Raw genomic sequence first — 21,521 nt, 5'->3', positions numbered from 1 at the left:
TAGCCTGGGAAGTCTTAAACTACTTATCTTTCTATAAATAATAACACAAATAATTCCAGAGTTTTTGTTTCCCCCAAACCACCTGCCGTGGAGTCCCACTGTTTTTTATTGTATGCAGCCTCCAGTTTTTCAGTATTTCACTCCAAGTTTATCTCCCTTCAGATGTACTAAGGAAATGTGAAAAGCAGAGTTAAAATTCAAATAATAAACCAAAAGGGTCACCTTCAGCATTTCTATTTTCTTTCATGAAACAAATCTTTTTTTGGGAAATAAATCTGGTTTGTATATTTATCTTGAGCAAGGCATGTGTATTTCAGAATAAATGATCAGCAGTGTCTAGTTGGATAAATAAGTTTACCTACTAAAGCAGGTTCTATGATTGATGTTTTATTTCTATTTGTATATTATAGGCATTCTGATGAATGGCAAAACATTATAATTCTTTTATCAAATTATCTTTGACTTGTCAGTTGTATATCTTATACTGCTGTTTAAAAAGAGTGATGTAGCCCTATGTGTGCTGATGTTAAAAGATCACTTAGGTCTTTAACGGCAGCAATGTTTTAAGTTGGGGAAAAAAGCAAAGAAGGAAAAGTATATAGAGATGGTCCCATTTGTGAGAGAAAAGGATATGTGTCTATGTTAGAAATGACTAACAAAGGGATCCCTGAGGGTGGAGGATGGATGGGAAGAGAGAGACTTTTCTTTTTATACCCCAATATAGTATTTGATTTTTTAAGAAGATCATGTTCATGTATTACTTTTAAAATGTTCTTTCTTTTTTTTTTTTTAAAGAGAAAATCATCTGTGTTGGCTTCCTAGGGTTGCCATAACAAATTGCTATAAACTGCGTGGCTTAAAACAACAGAAATTTATCATTTCACAGTTTCAGAGGCTTGAAGTCCAGAATCAATGTGTTGGCAGGGCTGTGCTCTCTCTGAAACCTGTGGAGAAGAATCCTTCCTTGATTCTTCCTAGTTTCTGATGGTTTGCCAGCAATCCTTGGCGTTCCTTGTCTTGCAGCTGTAGCACTTAAATCTCTGCCTCTGTTGTCAAATGGAGCTTTCCCTTCATGTGTCTGTGTCTGTGTCTCTTCTCCTCTTCTTCTAAGGACACTAGTCATACTGGATTGAGTCCATCTTAATTTAGCTAATTGCATCTGCAGTGACTCTATTTCCAAATAAGGTCAAATTCTGAGGTACTGAGTTAGGACTTCAGCTATCTTTTGGGGGGGACAATTCAACTCATAACTCTGTTTTTGATGTTGATATGGCAAGGAGATGGGTAGGTCAGTAATTAAAGCTATGGCTGTTTCTGAGATAACCAATTAAGACTTTTTTTTTAGCCTCAGAAAAAATGTTAAAAGCATGGAAAGAAATGGAAGAAAAGGCTATCCACTATGCTGAGGTAAAATCATTGAGCTCACTTTGTGTGCTTATTAATTCCTGAGGTCTTCCTTAGAAACTGTAGAGTATTTTTCATGTCATTCCTGAATATCAGCTAAATATCTAGTCGATACTTTGTATATATAGAGGGAAGTACCATAGTGGATGAAAACCAAGGCTTTGGGCAAAAGAGACTAAATTGAAGTCGCACTGAGCTTCAGTTTCCATATGATACTATAGAGACTGTACCTTTTTTTAATAGGGTTATACAGATTAAATGGGAGTGAATAACAGATGGTAGTTATCACTGTTATTTTTATGACTGGTTTAGATAGGATGGCTGGACATCCTGGTTTACCTGGGACAGTTTCAGTTTATACCTGTCTTGCCATAATTATCAATAATACTCTCAAAATTATGCTAGTTTGGACAATAAATTATATGGTCACACTAGGTATAAATCATTCTCTAGGTGGCAGATTCCTTCCTTACCCAGTACATCTGTCTGTGGTCCCACTAAGTTGTTGCTCTTCTTGATGCCAGCACTTCCCTGAGGACATGGGTGGGGCAGTTGGTATCCTGGGTTGGGGAATCCCATGTCTTTATCTTTCTGCATCCTTATTCAAGGCAGTTGGGAACAAGAGGCAATGAAAATCATAGAACTGAGATGCAGTGGTTTTGATGGCCACTTTTTCTTGTTAGTGACACTTCTATCTTTTTGCTTCTCAAGAGGAAAAAGAAAATGCTAGTAGTCTACTGTTGTCAGGAGAGAAAAGAGAGAAGCCTAGGAATAAGTTGGTGCTCATGTGAAAATTACATGTCATAATTACATGACATGTTATTACATGTCATAATCCGAAAATTACATGTCATAAAAAGGCTTCACCAAAATCAGTGTTTTACATTAAATCACTTAGTTCTGTTACTGCAGCAAGTCATTCTCTGAGTTCTTTGTGTTGTGTGGTGGTGAGCCTGTCATTTCTTTTGTGTTTCATCATATTTTAGGTGGGTGTCATTGGATACCTGGAGGATCAGATCATGTCCCTGCACACTGAAATCATGGAGCTACAGAAGAGCCCCTATGGACGACGTCAGGGAGACTTGATGGAATCTCTGTAAGGGTGAACTCATGTTGTTGGTGTTGGTGTCTGTAATTTTTGGTAGCAGATTATTCGTTCTTTGTATTTCTGGCAGATTAAGTCTATATGTGATTCTTTTCTACAGTTTTCCTTTCCCCAAATATATTGGCATCATATTTAAAAAGGAAGTTCTTTCTTAGTCACAGGAAATTTTGGAAATAACTCTTTGGGTTGACCTTTGCTTTTTAAATCGAAGCATCTTTTCATATGAGTGTTAAGAAATTTTCAAGTATTCTAAATTACAAACTATTTCCCTATTTACCATACTTCTGGTTCAAGGAAGATATTGTCTATTACATTCCCTAAATAAGGTTAACCTCCTAAGTGTTTTGATTAGAAACTTGAGATTTTTTTCTCTAATCACAGGTCATAATTTTTTCCCATTTAAGTGTTTCTGGTGCAAGGATATTATATATGTGATAGTAGATCAGAGCAGATATGAAGTATTAATATATTAAACTTTGCATCTTAAAATCTTGCTTATTACCCAGTGAAATGCTCTGTAAAATATTCATTGGCAATATGTACTTGCTTTAAAATGAGATCATTACTCTATTCAAATAATGTTGTTCATTTCAAGTTGGAGATTATTAAAGTCATTAAACTATCTTCACATATAGAACCTTTTTTTTTCTTTCATAGGGAACAGCGTGCCATTGATCTATATAAGCAGTTAAAGCACAGACCTTCAGGTAAGACAATTTTTCACAGTACACAAAGGCATTTTAGGAAACCATCACTAGCAAATCTAGGAGACTGGATTTTAAATAAGCTGCAGAATAAATTCCAGTTTTGGTATTGCCATTGAGATGTTTATGGTACAACAGCTTTTAAGTTTGTGAGAATTTAAGAAATTAGGAAGGCAAAGTAAGAAAATTGAAAGAGAAAAAACTTTAAAAGGAAGTGAAAGAAAGGAATGAAAGAGAAAAAAGGAACTCAAAGAAGGGAAAGAGGAAGCAAGAAAATGTGTGGAAAGACGGGAAAAAATAAGTGCTGCTTAAAATTAAAGAGATTGGAAAGAATTTGATACTGTGGGTTCAGGTGTGGAATGGGCAGAGGGATGCCCATGTGCTAGGCCAAAGCATTTACTTTGAAAATGATGCCTTCATCTGCATGTGGTCGCTGATTGCTTATTTCATTGGCAAAACAATTCTGTTGAACATCTGCTGAATACAGAGCATGTTCTGCTGGAAAGAGCACTGGATTGAGAATCGGAAGGCTTGAATTCTAGATAGGGCACTTTACTGACCAAGTGACCTCAGGCAAATAACCTTTTCTCCCTGTATCTCATTTCCCTCTTCTGCAAAATGGGGTTGAAACCTAGCTTTCCTAACTCAGTGACTGTATGTGGCAATGTATTTGAGAGGATGTTTGTGAAAGTGCTTTGAAAACTATAAAGTATTATGTATGTGCAAGATATTATCCTTCAGTTAAAAACTGATTTGTTTTGAAGGGTTATAGAAGAAATAAAAGGTGAAGTCTGTGCCCTAATTTGCTATATACTGAAATTTAAAAAAAACAAACAAAACCCATAAGTTTTACACCTTAAAATTTACAAACACATGCAAATTAATATACATCTTAAATTGTATTTAACAAATATCAAAATTTCCTCTATGTTGGTTTTTATTGTAGTGGAATTTGTTCAGTTAATTTCTACATTTATGAGGTACTATACAATAGGCATCTAACCCTGACTGGAGGTCAGGGTTGGTTAGAGGAGGTTTCCTGCAGGAGATGATATCTGAGATGAGCCTTAAAGGATAAGTAGCAGTAGCTCGGTGAAAGGAGGTAGGCTCTTGCATATATAAGTATAATGGGTAAAGACATATACATGTAACAGCATGTTTGAGGAGATGCAGCGTGACTGGATTGTAGTTTCAGAAGTAGAGATGTGGCTGGATAATAAAGGATTTGGTATGTCATAGTAACGATTTTGGATTTCATCATGTTGGCAAAGAGAAACCCTAAAAAGTTTTAAGCAGGGGAATGACATGATCAGATTAGCATTTTAGAAATACTGCTCTGGTAGCATTGTGGATAATGGATTAAAGGGAGGCTGTGCTAGAGATGCTTATTAGTTATAAGGTTGTTGAAGTAATCATGGCTCAGGATAAGGCGGGTCATTAGCTAAGGCAAAGAGCCTGAACTGTGGCAGTGGGGTGAAGAGGAGGAGGGTAAGGGCAAGAGAGAGATTTAGGAGGTAGAACTGATAGTATTGGGTGATGGATTTAATATGGGTGGTAGGAGATGGGGTAGAGAATCATGGATGCCTGCCAAGTTTCTGGCTAGAGCAGCTGGGTGCATGGTAGGACCACTCACCATAATAGGAAGTATAGGAAAATGACAGACTTAATGGGAAAAGAACATGAGTTCATTTTTGTACATGTTGATGTTAGGGTGTCAGTGAGACATTCAAATAGAGATGTCTAGTAGTATTATATATGTATGTATGTATATATGTATGTATGTATATATGCATGTATATATGAACACACATACATATACATGCATACACACACACACACACACACAGAGACGTGTACATATATATATGGATTTAGTAGAGAAGTCCAGGCTAGGTATTTAGCTATTTTGAGAGTAATCAGCCATAGGAATAAAGTGATCATCTTGAAAAAGTATGTTGAATAAGAAAACCAAGGATGGAATCATAGGGAATACCAACATTCAAGAAATGGCTAGAAGCAGAAGAGCCTACAAATATTGAGAAATGGCTCAAATATGTAGCAGGAATGATATTGGAATAGGACAGAGAGAGTTTCAAGAAGAAAGTGATCAGTAGGGTGAAATGCTACAGAGATGTGGGTAATAAAAATGATAATGAAAATATTCACTGGACTTAGTAGTTTGGATATCATTGGTGATCCTGGTAAAATAATGGCCTTTTGGGAACAGAAACCAGATTGTAGTTGGCTGAGGAGGGAGCGGGACAGGAGGGAATGGAGAAGTCAGTCTAGATCAGCAATTCTCAAAGTGTGGCTCATGAACCCCTGAGGATTCCTGAAACCTTTTCAGAGGAGTCAGTGAGGTCAAAACTGTTTTCATAATACTAGGATGTTATTTGCCTTTTTTACTATGTTGACATTTTCACTGATGCTGCAAAAGCATTGGTGGGTAAACAGCTTGCACCTTGCTTAGCATGAATGAAGGCATGAGCACCAAAGTATGCTAGTAGTCATTGATTTTCACTAACATGCATTCATAGTTTAAAAAAAATACCAGTTTTATTTAAGAGTGTCCTTGGTAAAGCAGTAAAATTTCTATTTAAATCTCAACCCTTGAGTATATGTCTTTTTAATATTCTGTGTGATAAAATGGGAAGTATTCATAAAGTGCTTCTGCTACATACTGAGGTATGATGGTTGTCTTAAGGAAAACCACTTCAGTGGTTGTTTACATTGCTGTTGACCAGCCTCTTCTTTAATGGAACACCATTTTTACTTGGAACAATGACTGCCAGAAAAACTACGGTTATTCAGATTTGGTTATGAGGCAGATATTTTCTAAAAATTAATGGATCATACCTATCACTTGAAGGAAAAAAGCCAACAGTATTGTCAGTGATAAAATTCCATGTTTCCAGCAAAAAATTAAAATGTAGGAAAATGTCTATCCATCAGCTGAAATTTGTCAGCTTCCCAATACTTAAATGCTTTTCTGATAAGATTGGTGGTGATATTAAAAAGATTTGCAAAAATTTAAAACAATGCCAATGCTCTCACTAAATTTTGAGGGGGAAATACAGTTATTTTGAATACAAATGTATTAATAGGTGAGTTTATTGTTATTTTTAAATGAATAAATTAATATTTTTGTATTTCTCAGTTTAATTCCTGAAGAACACTTTGGAGTTGTTAAGAATTTTTGAGTGTAGGTGTCCTGAGACCAGTAAGTTTGAGAACTGGTTATCTAGGCTATTCTTTCCAGAAGCTTGGCTGTTAAGGAAAGAAGAGAGGTGAGCAGCTAGGAGGAGATGAAGAATCAAGGGAGGTCAGTTTTCAGAAGAAAGACTTGAGCTTATTTATGTGCTTGGGGCCAAAAGCCTGTGGAGAGGGAAGTCTCTGAACAAGTTTGAGAGGCTGACTCCAGAGAATAGTAGGAGGTGTTGGGCTTGTTGCCACTGATAATTGCCGGGGGGGGGGATGTGTGTGGATACAGACACTTATGTGGGTATAGGGGTTGGAAGGTGAGGATCTTACTGCTTTATGTCCTCCTATCCCGAAGTAAGAAGTGGGTTTATCTGTAATTGAAGAGGTGTGACGTCGTAGATTTAAGGAGTATGCTAAAGATTTTTGAAAGCTGGTGTGTGCAATGGCAGATGTTGCTGATCCAAGACATTTATTAAGAATCCAGAGCAGGGCTTCCCTGGTGGCGCAGTGGTTGAGAGTCCGCCTGCCGATGCAGGGGACACGGGTTCGTGCCCCGGTCCGGGAAGATCCCACATCCCGTGGAGCGGCTGGGCCCGTGAGCCATGGCCACTGAGCCTGCGCGTCCGGAGCCTGTGCTCCGCAATGGGAGAGGCCACAACAGTGAGAGGCCCGCATACCGCAAAAAAAAAAAGAATCCAGAGCAGAAGTGAAACCCTGTGAATTAGTAGTTACAACAGAGAGAATGATAGTACAATTTTTTTGTTGGTAGTGGTTAGTAGCTTGGATACAGAAACTGATAGAGCAGGTGGTTAGACTGATGTAGGGTTAGGATCTTGCTGACAAGAGGACAGAAAAGTTGAAGATATTGACAAAAAAGTGATGTAAGTGATAAAGTTGTGGTTAGAGTAAAATATTGAAATTTAAGATTTCAAATAGAGCAAGGCTAATTTTTTTTTTCTTTAATCGATATTCATTACTCTCTTCTGGCCAATGAATCAGATTTTGCAGATGAAGGTATATAAAATTCCATCCATTGACTCAGTGGATTAACTTTCCACAGTCATTGATAACATTTGTTTGGATTATTTTTATAAAAACTTTGCAGTAGCCATGCATATCAGCATATCACAGGGCCTAGAAATAAACTTGCTATCCAGATAGCTTCTTTGAACTGATAGTCACCTTGAGTGACAAACTAGTTGTGACAAGAAGTTTTGTCTATTGTTGGGGCTTATGTAATCACACTTGAGGTATAGTTTTTGGTGTCTTTTCCAGTTTAGAGTTGCCTTGAGACTTTTGTTCAGCTGAAAATGGTGAAAACCAACTTTCTTCATTCTTTATGTTGGAGTAGCTTAAAGTTCTAAGGTCTTTGACCATCTAAAAGAGCTAGTTATATGGGAAAGCTGTTGGGCCTAGCCCGTGGGATTTATGAAGAAGTGCTGTTTGGAGAGGAGCCTTTTTGGAGTCTCTGTATCTGGTTGTTGTTGAGGGAGAGACAAAGAAAAAGATGTGTGGGGAATCAAGTTGAGTGCTAGGCGAAGTCTTTGCAGTGCTAACAAAGGACAACTTTTTTTAAACCTCTTTCGATACTCCATTCATAGTAAAATGTGGGTAACAACAGTAGCCATCTCACAGGACTCCTGTGAGGGTTAAATGAGAAAATTTTAAGTAGAGAATAGCAAATAATAATAATAATAGTTTTGCATTTGAGACTAATTATTGTCCGGGGAAATACCAGCATGATCCATGAGCAACCTTCCAATGTTTTAAAATTTAAATAACCATTTTCTGAAATATTACAATTAATTGTAGTTGTTTGTTTGTTTTTTAAATGAGATGGCATCTACAACGGTAGAACCTACTCACTGTGACCACACAGCCATCCCATTTGAGGACATTTGTCAACTGCCAGTTTGCTTTAAGATTTCATACTACCCTCAAACTGAATTTTCAAGGTGTCTACAGGTCCTTTTATTAGTGCATCAGATTTGGCTTAAGTTGGTCAGCTTTTTTCAACGTTTTCATGGGTATAAACAGATGGATAAACATGAAATTCCAAGCAAGCCTAGCTGGGATTCCTTCCTTTAAGTCAGTGAAAGTTTGATCAATTGTCTTACTGCTTCTAAACAAATTATGTTAATCATCCAAGAAAAAATGATCTCTTGTCCAGAAAAGCTGCATATGTGTCTGGGGCTCGGGTTAGTATGGGTTAAGGTAGCCAAGATGATTCTTCTTATAACTGAAGATACAGTGATAAATCTATATATACATTATATACACACAAACACACAGACTTCATTTTTAGTTATATGATTATTTATAGATATATAATCTTAAAATCTTTTATCTTAATTTAGCTTTGAAATTAAATGGAGATGTTAATTAAAACTAGTTTCAGATTTTTAGGAATTTTTTGTTTGGAGGCTGATATGTTCACGCAGAAGAGAGGTTATACCTACTGACTGAGATCTTTTATAGATCACTCCTACAGCGACAGCACGGAGATGGTGAAAATCATTGTGCATACTGTGCAGAGTCAGGATCGGGTTCTCAAGGAGCTGTTCGGTCATTTGAGGTAGAAATATTGTTTTCCTTACTGTTGAAAAGCCAGGATACTTTTATCATGTTCCTTTCAAAGTGTAATACCCTTTTCTGGTAAATATACTAGAACCAGGAAGAGTACTGGCAGTACGTTGGGAACCCTGACCACAGCTGCATGCATTTATGTGTCCTGTTTGTGTGCATTGCTTTGCAGATCAGTCATTAAATCTATGCTGATTGTGATTCATTCCCCCAGCTGGGTTTGGGAGTATGGGGTACAGTCTTGGGGGATGTATAAATGTCTGACACAGATTTTACCTCTCCAGCAAGTTGTTGGGCTGTAAGCAGAAGATTATTGATCTACTGCCCAAGGTGGAAATGGCCCTCAGTAACATCAAAGAAGCTGACAATACTGTCATGTTTATGCAGGGAAAGAGGCAGAAAGAAATATGGCATCTCCTTAAAATTGCCTGTGTAAGTAATTTTTAATGAATTATGTAATATGACATTGATTTGCTGTTACTCCCTGCAAAAGGGATTTTTATCAGCATGATCTGTGTCCTCTTAAAGACATGTGTATTTTTTTTTTTACATCTTTATTGGAGTATAATTGCTTTACAATGGTGTGTTAGTTTCTGCTTTATAACAAAGTGAATCAGTTATACATATACATATGTTCCCATATCTCTTCCCTCTTGCGTCTCCCTCCCTCCCCCTCCCTATCCCACCCCGCCAGGCGGTCACAGAGCACGGAGCTGATCTCCCTGTGCTATGCAGCTGCTTCCCACTAGCTATCTACCTTATGTTTGGTAGTGTATATATGTCCATGCCTCTTCCTCGCTTTGTCACAGCTTACCCTTCCCCCTCCCCATATCCTCAAGTCCATTCTCTAGTAGGTCTGTGTCTTTATTCCTGTCTTACCCCTAGGTTCTTCATGACCCTTTTTTTTTTTTTCTTAAATTCCATATATAAGGACATGTGTATTCCTATATAAGGACATGTGTATTAAATTCCATATATAAGGACATGAGTGTTGATGCTCATGTTCTTTGCTTGGTGTCTCCCTAGCAATTCTGATACAGGACTTCATGATCATCTTTCATTCTCTCTCTCCTTTCCGGTTTCCTGTTTTTATACTCCTCTCAACCCTAGACCACTGTGGTATCCCAACCCAATTTGGGGGTAGCTGTGCCTGACTAGATTAAAAAAACCAGTCCTTTGTTCAACTGGAGATTTTTTTTTCCAACTAAAGTAGAATAGAAGGATAGATACATTTAGTTTTAGTCAATGAAGAAAGGGGTCAAGGACAGGATAGTTAGTAGGGGTGTGTAAGAGTAGAGATAAATTTATACAGAAATAGTCTGGTTATGCATAAAAGTAGTGATAGAAATGTTAAGTCTTAGGAATATGAATGTGTGGAGGTGCTTGCCTGTAATCTTTTTTTTTTTTTTTTTTTTTCCCTTCAGACACAGAGCTCTGCTCGGTCCCTTGTAGGATCCAGTCTAGAAGGTGTAACCCCTCAGGCATCAGCATGGCTGCCCACAACTTCAGCAGAACGTGAACATCCTCTGTCATGCGTGGTAACTCCTCAAGATGGGTGGGTTCACTTTGTTAAAATAGATAGTTGTATTTTCAAGAGCAGTGGTAGGAATGAGGCAGTAGAGTGCAGTGGTTAAGACATATTCTTCACTGCCTTATAGACCAGGATTGAATCCTGATTGTCTCTTTGTAATAACCTTATACAGTTAACTTGACTCTTTTAATGTTCACATTTCCTTACCTGTAAAATGGGAAGTGTTGTGAAAATTCAGCTAGACAGTGTATATAAAATGCTTGGGAAGTGAATCTTCAGCAAATGTTACTTCTTATTAGCTCAGTCCAGGTTCTAAGTTCTTTATCTGTTATTGGCTTATCAAATCTTTTAGCCAAACTATATTCCTCACTAAACCATTTATCTCTGAGAAATTATGCTATCTTTTTGAAGTTATTATTTTAGGGCCCTTGATCAACCCTCTAATGGAATTGAGTTTAATCTACTCATTTTATAACTTAGTATTTCTAAAATGACTTTTTTCAGTGCCTTAAATCATTTTTGCAAATAACTCGTTTGAAGTCCTATATTTTCTTTTAATTCCTACTCTTCTGCTAAAAGCTGAATGACTATCCATTTCTGTTATTTTTCTCAGCATAAGATGTGCCGTATCCAGAGCCATTGGCTCTTTGCTAGCTTGTGTATTGTCACTTTTCTCACAACTCATGGAGACCTCTACAATACCAGCATTTCCTGGAAGCTCTGCCCATAATTAGTTTTGCAGAGGTGCAGCCATGTAACATCACTGCTCAGGAGGTCATGCAGTTGCACATTCTGTACTCTGCTTTTATGAGAGAAAAGCACATGGCAGGAAGGCAAGCTGATACCAGGTATTTTATCTTCTTAAAGAAAGCAAGCTCCAGGGTATATCTCGGGGCCATTATACATTTGGCCCAATGTAATACATCCACAGCTACAGCATAGGCTATAATTAATTATATGGACTTGAGGAAATATTCCATTAATCAGAATTGACACAAATAAAATTTAATACCTTTTTGCTTTCATTAAAGGCATGTAGGTTTATTAGGGGATGCAAATGGTTGCAAATGTTACCTCTGTACAAGTGATTTTCAATGTGAGGTTGTGGTTGTTTGCAAAAGTATATTCAACAGGAATTTTAAAATACATTTTCCAGTAGGAATACATTATAAAGGAAAACTTCAAATGTACCCGCGGTACTTAACCACCAAGGATTGGGGACTGTTGGCCTCAGTTTTTCTATCTGTTGAATAAGCTGAATGAGAATTTAGTTCTAAGCTAATAATGACTATCTTCCATGGCTTAGAACTGATTCTAGTCGGGTAGGGACTGAGGGTTAGTAAAAGGTAAGGATGGAGGCCATATGGAAGAGGGAAGTGTAGAAGGTGGAAACCAAATTCAGGATTTCCTTCAAATACAAAATTCAGGGATACTTCTTGGTTCTGGGCAGCTCCCCTGTCACAGGTTTCTTCTGCTGTCCTCAGGAATCAGCTTGCTTGTTTGCTTTCTCATTGCTGTCATCTGTATTTTCCAAACAGTTTTTTTCACCTTCCCTGATATTTGCAGAAAAGATTGTACTTTTGTATCTCCTCCCCTACATGTGTATCTCTGAAGTAAGCATGCTGATGTTTTTTACTACTTATAAGGAAAGGGAAATGTTTCAGAAACAAAGAGATCTTTCATCTAGCTGTGCCACAGGATCTCTCTTTTTTTCCCCCCAGTGAGCATTTTCAGGGGGAAAAAGTTGTATATAAGTGCCACTTATATTTCAGAGGAAAATCAGATTGCAGTTATAGTGGACTCACTATTATTAGAGCTGGGCAGAGGCAGCAGCTTGGAGTAACAGGACTCTTGCCTGTGGGTGGGAGGGATGAGGAAACTGAAGACTACAGGAATCAGCTGCATTGGGTTGCAGGGTTGCAGTGTTGTCGGAAGGGCAGAATCATCCTGACCCTGAAGACCAGAAAATAGAGGAAATTCGTATGCCTCTTTGCTTTCATTCCACAGGGAGACTTTAGCACAAATAATAGAAGAAAATTTGAACTGTCTTGGCCATTTAAGCACTATTATGCATGAAGCAAATGAGAAACAGGGCAACAGTATGATGGTAAGTTTTATATGGATACGGATGTCTGTTTTAGGTATGTTGGGTGCAAAGGATTTAACTTTCCATGCTAGATTTATCTGGCATTTGGGATGCAGATGGGGAATAGAACTCAGAGGAAAGAGCATTTGAGGAATGCTTGATCTCAACTCCCCATCTTCTCTTATTCATGGATATACTAGGATTATGTCATCAGTTATCTTCAACAATAGCATTTTTGGTCAAGTTAAATGAGTAGTGAGCTTTCTTTGCAGTGTGACCACTGAAATCGAATGGTTTGTACTTTTTGCTTCAGCAATCAATTTTCTCCAATAAGATTGGACATGATTTGTACTGTAATTCAAATATAGTAACTGCTGTATGCAAAATGAATGTTAATATGGTTATAATTTATAGAAGTGTTTATATGAAGATTTGGTTACTGTGAATTATTGATTTGTTAAAACTTGGAGAAACTACAATAAAATGTTTACTGGATTAACTTTCACTACATTTAGTCTTGATGTTAATTCTTTGTTATTTCCTCTTTAATTATTTGCTTCAAATATTTATAAAAACTCTGAAATTTTTTTTTAGTTAGCAGAAAAGGTAAACTAAACTCTTTAATTGCAACTTATTTGTACTTTTGGTTTTTCAACTTTTGATTATAAAATGTCCAAATATACAGAAAACTTGCAGAAATGAACACCCATATACCTACCACTTTTAGTCAATATCTAATTGTATCTTTTTCATGCCTGGTTTTAGAATCTTGATTGGAGTTGGTTAACAGAATGACTTGCCACTTACTGACCCAAACGTATGAAGTTGTTGCTGCAAATGTTGGAAATTTGTTTTTCTCTTATGAAACCATTCTTCAGACACCCATCAATGGAAGAAATGACTATGATCAGAAACTACACATGATTTCACAGTGCAATATTTTGACTGGGTAATTTTAACCTCTGAACAGATAGAATTTAATGACTCAGTGGACTTGTTTAAATACTACAGCTACTTAGGAGCATCGTTGGAATCCATTTGTCTTCAAACTTGATAAAACATTACTTATTTAACTTGACTATCTTTCAACATTTCACTTTTGGGCATAAGGCCAAAGTAATGTATACAGAGAAGAAAATCTCAACTAACATGTATTCTAAGTAAAAATTGTTTGCCTGTGTTTCTGTGGAAGAGACTGTTTGCAAGTAGAATTGTACTTCTTGAAGAATAAACCCTACCTCCTTGTGTTGCACTCAACAGTGCTTTTCCCGGCATCATAAGGAGTTAGTTTAATCCCATTTTCAATTTCAATCCCAAATGCACATTTGACTGTATCCCTTTCCTACAGAAGGGATTGTGCATCTGTGCCTTTAATACCAGTTGATTCTTTCAAATCTTGTTAAGTGTGCTATGTGTATATGTATTTAAGATGTACATTTAATAATATCAGAGAAAAGATGCCTGTTAATTTATAATGTATTTGAAAGCTTATCTATGTTTTCATTTGTATAAATGGGTCTTTTGTTTAAGGAATCTTTCATGTCTTGTCATATAAATTTATAAAGGTCTGTACTCCCGATCTGTAATTCCAAAATGCAAAAAGCTCTGATAACAAGGTTTTTCATAAGTTTGGTGACAGAATTCACCTGCTTGCACATCCAACGTGAACTGACATTGAATCTATCCCATTTAGTGTGAATATTCTTTTTTTTTTTTTTTTTTTTGCTGTAGAAATATTAACGTGTTTGCTTGTTTGGGGGTAGGGTGCTGCCACAGACCCTGCCTGGGGTTTATGTAGTATGGCATATGCACTGAATTACCTTTCTAAAAATCTGAAAATTTCATAATTCTGAAACACCTGGCCCCAAGGGTTTCAGATAAAGGATTGTGGGTCTATCATCTGTTAAATAATTTAGAAGGTGTTACTTGTTTAAAGAAAAATGTGAAATTCTTTTGTATTTTAGACAGTTTTTCACTTTGTGTATTAAATAATTTTTAAATTACTTTTTGAACCTCTATTCACTAAAATCAGATTATAATAATTGAATATGCTTTGGGAAAATGTGAAGATTCTGTGAAGCAGCGTTGGAGCACAGAATAACATAATGGGCTCTCAGTGTACTTTCCTTAGGAATGAAACAGGACTTATGGTAAAGACAGTATTGGGTAGCTTCTTTAATATACTCTTTTCTCCTGAGATGTCCTATCAACACTATCCATGTCTAAAAACTGTGCTCATACCTTGCCCTATAAACTGCTGTCTTAGTTACACCATCCCCATTTTTGCTAGTAGTGTCATTTTCCCAGTCATCTAAGTTTGAGACCTTGGGGTCGTCTTCTCCTAACTCTAGTCATCTGGTACTGCTGTTTCTCTGAATATGGACATTCTGACTACCAGCCGTTAAAATAGGCAGTCTCTCTCTTGCTTCTCCAGTTCTAGAAGGTTTTAATCAATAAACATTTATTGGGTACCTATTGCTTGGAAGATATTGAGCAAAATGGGAAGATCAGAAAAGTTAACACAGGCAGTACAATAAGAATGTTTATGTGGAATGAAATTATTGTTAAAGGATTTTTTAAATGACCATGTGTTTTTCTAAATATCATTGTAATAACTGATAAAAGATCTGGTAGAGGGTGGGACCATATTTATGGTTTGTGGCTGATATGATCTCAGGCTAGCCTGATCTGTGTGATACGTAAGGGCAAGTGGTGTGAGTCAGAACGGTCTTTCATAGTGCGAGCACCTCAAATTTGCTTATGATACATGAGTTGAACACTTTATTGGCTGACAACTTTTCAGAGTTAAGTGTCAGTTGTGCATTATATCCATTTCATTCCCTAATTCAAGCAATATTATGAAAAACTAAGAGAATCCATCCAGAAAACAGAGGCCGGACAAGTTATTTTTTATTCTCTTTGCTTTTTATCAGTTAAAATAGCTAAGCTCTGCAAATAACATTTATCTGGTACAGACACGGTCCCATACATTCCTAGTAGAAGTCAAATGAATGATACAGGTAAGTGCATTTATTGAAGGGAGAAGGTACAGTGGTCTGGGAGGGCTTCCTTTAAAGAAGATTTTAATTGATTCTATTTACCTCTTCCCATTTCCACTGTTACTACCATGGTAACCTTGGGCCTGCAGTTTCCTAACAACTTGGCTTCCCTGTCTCCTGTCTCCACTCTAAGCCATTTGGTAGACTCACTGGCCCTAAGGTACTGCTTTCCCATACTTCCCTGCCCAAGAGGTTACAGAGCCCTCCAACCTTATTCTACCTTGTCCAGTTGTGGTCCCACTGCTAGCCTTTCAAGGCTTACACCATTACTGCCCAACCTCTTCTAACATGCTGCCCTTATTTCCTTTGTATCCATCTTTCTTACTCCCATCTACTCTTTCACTTTGTCCTTTCTGTTTCCGGTAATACATGCAGATAATGCATAATTTAAAAGAACAGAAAAATATGTAGTGAAAAGAAAGTCTGTCTCTATTCTCTAGCCATCCAGTTTTCCCTCCCTACAGAAAAAGTGCATTCGAGCCTTTCAAAATCTGGGCCTAGCCTAGCATCCCACTCCTTTCCATCACACAGGCTTCAAGGAAGCTCAAATGCTCATTGTCTTCAATCTTCCCGGAGGACCCTCCAACACACACCCACGTTTACTGCTTATTAGTTTATTCTGTTCTTATTGCTTGGATGGCTTTCATAAAGCCCTCCCTGGATCAGCATTCTGGCACGTTAATAGGTGACTGCACAAGAACACGCTGACCAGTCCCTTGTCTCAGAGGCCCTCTCCGTTCCTCTGCCTCCTTCCTTACTCCACATTGCCGATTTCCCGTCTCTTCCGGAGCAGGAAACCAGCAGTACACAGTAGAGAGCCCACGTACCTTCGCGCGAGATAGCTCGGCGGGCGGCGGCAAGAATTTTGTCCCGTCCGCTCCCCGTCTCTAGTCGCGGGGCAAGCGCAGCGTCGGTGTGCGTGTCTGCGCAGCCGCAGTGCCCCGCGGGTGGGCGGGGCCGGCTCTTGGCCGCGGTTGGTGCGGCCCGGGTGGAGACTTCACGTGCACTCGGGGGGCGGTGCGTCACTGATCGGTGGGGCGCGGCCGAGGGGTCGGCGTCCGTCCGGAGTCTGCGGCTGGCCCCCTTCTCAGTTAATGCTTTCCCCTGGGCGGGGAGGAGCGGCTGTTGGGAGTGGGGGTGGGGGGGTGTCAAGAAGCTCACCGAGCAGGGGCGACCCACGGGCCGGCTCGCGCGGAGGGGTTGGCGACGGGGAAGCGGGCTCTGCGAGGAGGGAAAGAGGCACAGGACTCCTCAGCTCGGCCTGCGGGAGGGGGCCAGGTCGCGGGAGGGCGAGGTGGAAAACGGAAGGTGGGCCTGTCACTCACGGGGCTGGGGCCCCGTTCCTTCCTCATCCAGGAGGAACTAGGATGAATATGACTCAAGCACGCGTTCTGGTGGCTGGAGTGGTGGGTCTGGTGGTTGTCCTCCTCTACGCCTCCATCCACAAGATCGAGGAAGGACACCTGGCCGTGTACTACAGGTGAGCGGCACGTGCAGTCAGCTCAGGTTCTAGAGCAGGTAGAAGGGAGGCTCCCATTAGAGTCTAGGAAGTTGTTCCCTCTGCGGTGTCAGGGAGCTCTTTCCAGTCCTAGGAAGTGACTTTCGTCGCAGCTCTAGGGAGAGTATGGAAGCTGTGGCAGGCTTTTGCAGAGCATCCTCCAGGTGTTGGACAGTTTCAGTGCTATGTACATTGTGTGCAGAGGTTAAGACTCCCTGCAGTTGTTCCTAGTAGTCAGTAAATTCAGTCATTTGCAGAAAAAAATGAAGGGTGGAAGGCAGTGGTGACTCCACCTGTGGCTGAAGAAATGGATAAATCATTGTTAAATTCCATACAGCTGTACTGGCCATTAGTTGCAGCTGTAGGTGCTATTTAGAAACTCTGGTCCTGTTTGTGGTTGTTTCTTAGATTTTTTTTTTTTTTCCTTTAAAAAGTCTTGGTGTCTGGTTTGGGCTTGTAAGGCCATTAAGACCGTGACAGTTGTTAAATTCCTGGACCTTGGGAGACAAACACAGGATTGTGACAGATACATCCTCCTCCGACCTTTCCCTGTCTTTTCAGGTTGTGGAAAGCAGTGGTGTGGAATGTGTTGATCTCTAGCTGAGATGAATAGCTTTTCCTTTAACGTAGTTACCACCTGTTCTTTTGATATAGACAGAGGACAGTTTGGAGAAATTGCGATAACGATGTATTTGAAAGAGCTTCAACTTTTTGCCGGCTTTTGTCATCCCATGAAACCAATATTTCTACTTTTAGATCCATCCTGAGTCTTAGAAACAGTCTTCCCTGTGAAGCACTAATTTCAAATACAATTTTAGTGATATATCTTAGCAGGTGGGGGGTCTGGCATTTAAAAAATGGCAGATTAGTCTGTATTTCCATCTAGTTCAGCATTGTCTTCCTGACAGTAAATCCGAGAACATTTCAAGGTATGGCTCTCAAAAAATTAGGGCTGGACCGCGAACAGTTCATCTTTTATTAGCTATTTGTTATGAATTCTTTGCAAACCTATTTATATTTTCAAGATAGGAAGGTAAGTTATATTAATTTACTATTCATTATGTAAAATAGGACTTCTTTTTTATATTTGCCTCCAAATTACCTCCTTTTTATAACTTGCAAGATGTGCTTTCATGTTTCTCACATTCCGGAATTTGGTGAACAAGCCCACACTTATATCTATTTGTAGTCTTATCCCCTCACCCTTCATCTTTCCGTGCTAATTTGTTGTTGTTGTTGATTTTATAGAGGCTTTATGCCCCCAGTATTTTTTTCTTTGTTCCAAATAAGTTTCTTTTTTGATTTAAAAAAATTGTTTAAATTGTTAATTTACAATGTTGTGTTTCAAGTGTATAGCAAAGTGATTCAGTTATACATATATATATTTATTTATATATATTATTTTTCAGATTTTCTATTATAGGTTATTACAAAATATTGAGTATAGTTCCCTGTGCTATACAGAAGGTCCTTGTTGTTTACCTATTTTATATATAGTAGTGTGTATGTTAATCGCCCCCAGCATTTTAATTGCTTTGTAGGTAGATTAAAAGAATCTTGAGCATCAGAAATTTTCTCCTTCCTTGAAAGTTTGTGTTATCTATTTTTTATTCAGCCTGGTGATTAAATGTATTGTGTTTTGATCTGGCTCATGCTATGTACAATTAAAGTACATCAACTGAGAGCCATTCGAATTTTTTTCACAAGTAGTTCTCAAAAGGTTAAAGACCAAAGAGAATCTTTACACCTGAGAGTGGTGCTGGAGACCCAGAGGTATGGTTGGTAGAACTTGTGAAACAAGGTGTAACATGGGCACTTTAATTTGATCTTTTCACTTTTGTAGGTGTGGCAGATATTTTAGGGACCAGCAGTTGTTCATCATTAGTAACTCATATTAGTGAGGCTTTAGTAGATCAATAGCATGAGTAAGAGTGAATATTTATTATAGCATTTTAGATTTGGAAAGAGAATTTCTCTTTTTATAATCTTGTCAAATTGAAACATCTTTTTGCAGGGGAGGAGCTTTACTAACTAGCCCCAGTGGACCAGGCTATCATATCATGTTGCCTTTCATTACTACGTTCAGATCTGTGCAGGTGAGTGATTCCTAGGGAAGCCCCCACACTGGATAGACAGGTGTGAGCGAAACAGTGACCACATTCATGGGTGGAGATAGAATTCCTCATTTCTTAAGCTAATGGTAGTATTTACTTAATTGTAGGAGTTAAAAGTTCAGAGTATAGTTGTCACAGCGTGAGTTATGGTTTTGAACCACCTCACTCTCTTGAGGTATATTAGAAGTATGAGCTAGGCGGCTTGGAAGGACTCACTTCTCCCATCTATATAGTGGTATGCAGCAGGTTTTGTGTTGCTGCTGTCAAAATAAAAGCAGGACTTTGAAACACAACTAGAGATATAAACCAGTGATAACTTGGTTTAGAATGGTGTTTGGTTTCCATAGAGGCAAGCTCCTGGGCTACTGTTAACATGGAGGATCTGAATTTTTATACACAGCTTCTCTGCTTCACATTTTTGCCTGGAACATTAAGCATAATTATATGTGGAACATTAGTGAGTGTTCTATTTTGACAGCATCCCAGAATATCTTAAATAAGCGGCTGGTTCTTGAGAACAGACACTTAGTAAATATCTTTTGAGGTAACAACATGACAAAACAGGATTAGATTGTTACTACTTTTTTTGTGTGTGTGTGTGGTACGCGGGCCTCTCACTGTTGGGGCCTCTCCCGTTGTGGAGCACAGGCTCCAGACGCGCAGGCTCAGCGGCCATAGCCCACGGGCCCAGCCACTCCGCGGCATGTGGGATCCTCCCGGACCGGGGCACGAACCCGTGTCCCCTGCATCGGCAGGCGGACTCTCAACCACTGCGCCACCAGGGAAGCCCAGATTGTTACTACTTTTGCAGGCACTGTGTGATTATGAATCTTTGGATTCAGAAGCTTGTCTACTCTCCGCTGCTAATTTTTCAGGGCTCGGGAAAATTCAATGTATTTAATCTTGTAATTTAAAGTCTAGGCTTCCTGCTAAGTGAGATTTTCATTATGAATACTTAAATCCTCCAGATTTCCCTCCAATTCCCTTTTAGATGGCTTGGGGCAAGAATTGTGTCTGTTAAAGTGAAGTATAGTGTTCTTCCCCTAGTCAGACTGATTTCCATATTGTTTTCCCATATTTATTTTATTCACTCTTGCCTAGGCTGATGCTATTACCTCTTCTCTCACCATCTCTCTCTTTATGCCTTATTTCCTGTCTAAATCTTGCCAGCCTTTTTAAGGCTCATCACAAATCCTTCTCCTCCTCTTCCATGGCCCTTAAAGTCTGTATTGTAAATTTTGGCCCTTGATCTTATTTCCTTTAATAATGTTGTCTTGTATTGTTCTCTTAAGTTTTTGTGTGAATTTTTTTTTTCCAGAAAGTCTCCAAGCTTCTTGAAGGCAGGGGTCATAACACGTTTATATTTCTGACCTTTCTACTTGTGGTGAAAGTTGTTAAGTTGAGCTGATTTCTCTGGAAGCGGTATGGTGTAGTGAACATGGGGCCAGAAACCTGTAAACTAGGTTCTGGCTCTGGCTCTGCCACTAATTGTTTACATGACTTTGCAGAAATCACTTAACCATTCTAGACTTCAGTTACTCCTCTGTGAAACAAGGGGTTTTATTTGCATGAACCCATCAACAGCTTAAATAGTCTATATTGATGTTATCAATGGCATCATCAGACCCTTAGAGATCAGGGGCTTTTTTAGACCTTGTTCAAAGCCAGGCAGATTTGTCTCTGCCTTCTTGGAGCTTAGTATGTTGAGTCATACTGATGCAGAGATATATAAAAGAGATACAGACAATAAACAAATAGATTTTAGAGTTTAATTACATATATAACAAATACACAGTGTGTGTGTTTATATATTTATGTGTGTGTGTGTGTATTCATACATATGCACACACAAACACATAGAGTGATAAACTGTCATAAAAAATGAAAATGAGGGACTTCCCTGGTGGCGCAGTGGTTAAGAATCCGCCTGCCAATGCAGGGGACACGGGTTCGAGCCCTGGTCCGGGAAGATCCCACATGCCGCGGAGCAGCTAAGCCCATGCACTGCAACTACTGAGCCTGCGCTCTAGAGCCCACGAGCCACAACTACTGAGCACGCGTGCCACAACTACTGAAGCCCGCGCACCTAGAGCCCATACTCTGCAACAAGAGAAGCCACTGCAATGAGAAACCTGCGCACTGCAATGAAGAGTAGCCCCCGCTTGCCACAACTAGAGAAAAGCCCGTGCACAGCAACGAAGACCCAACCCAGCCATAAATAAATAAATAAATAAAT

General features: G+C 38.9%; 2 protein-coding genes across 12 annotated transcripts in view; both read left to right on the top strand.

Moving 5' to 3' along the window:
- Nucleotides 1-14,617, top strand: part of CHUK (component of inhibitor of nuclear factor kappa B kinase complex) — a 35,490-nt gene extending 20,873 nt beyond the window's left edge. For 3 of the 6 annotated variants that reach the window (XM_027112306.1, XM_027112302.1, XM_027112307.1), the window contains 8 exons: nucleotides 1,346-1,407; nucleotides 2,391-2,500; nucleotides 3,167-3,216; nucleotides 8,893-8,989; nucleotides 9,282-9,429; nucleotides 10,422-10,552; nucleotides 12,536-12,635; nucleotides 13,380-14,617. In XM_027112306.1, coding sequence (XP_026968107.1) covers nucleotides 1,346-1,407; nucleotides 2,391-2,500; nucleotides 3,167-3,216; nucleotides 8,893-8,989; nucleotides 9,282-9,429; nucleotides 10,422-10,552; nucleotides 12,536-12,635; nucleotides 13,380-13,409 — 728 coding nt within the window. In that variant the 3' untranslated portion in view covers nucleotides 13,410-14,617. Of the gene's footprint in view, nucleotides 1-1,345; nucleotides 1,408-2,390; nucleotides 2,501-3,166; nucleotides 3,217-8,892; nucleotides 8,990-9,281; nucleotides 9,430-10,421; nucleotides 10,553-11,141; nucleotides 11,377-12,535; nucleotides 12,636-13,379 lie in introns of those variants that run through there. The other 3 variants (XR_003433881.1, XM_027112303.1, XM_027112305.1) reach the window with 3 other exon arrangements.
- Nucleotides 14,618-16,629: 2,012 nt separating this feature from the next.
- ERLIN1 (ER lipid raft associated 1) overlaps nucleotides 16,630-21,521 on the top strand; it is a 41,616-nt gene continuing 36,724 nt past the window's right edge. For 3 of the 6 annotated variants that reach the window (XR_003433884.1, XR_003433885.1, XM_027112315.1), the window contains exons 1-3: nucleotides 16,631-16,763; nucleotides 17,030-17,153; nucleotides 19,186-19,267. Coding sequence is in view for 4 of the 6 variants with exons in the window: in XM_027112315.1 (XP_026968116.1) it covers nucleotides 17,041-17,153; nucleotides 19,186-19,267 (195 nt within the window). In the remaining 2 variants the exon portion in view is untranslated. Of the gene's footprint in view, nucleotides 16,764-17,029; nucleotides 17,154-19,185; nucleotides 19,268-21,521 lie in introns of all 6 variants that reach the window. The other 3 variants (XM_027112312.1, XM_027112313.1, XM_027112314.1) reach the window with 3 other exon arrangements.

The sequence above is a fragment of the Aethalodelphis obliquidens genome, unplaced genomic scaffold, assembly GCF_003676395.1.
Source record: "Aethalodelphis obliquidens isolate GAN/ISIS:26980383/991018 unplaced genomic scaffold, ASM367639v1 scaffold11, whole genome shotgun sequence".
In the NCBI taxonomy this organism is placed as follows: Eukaryota; Metazoa; Chordata; class Mammalia; order Artiodactyla; family Delphinidae; genus Aethalodelphis; species Aethalodelphis obliquidens.
Note: the sequence above shows the minus strand (reverse complement) of the source record. Positions and strands in the feature narration are given on the sequence as shown.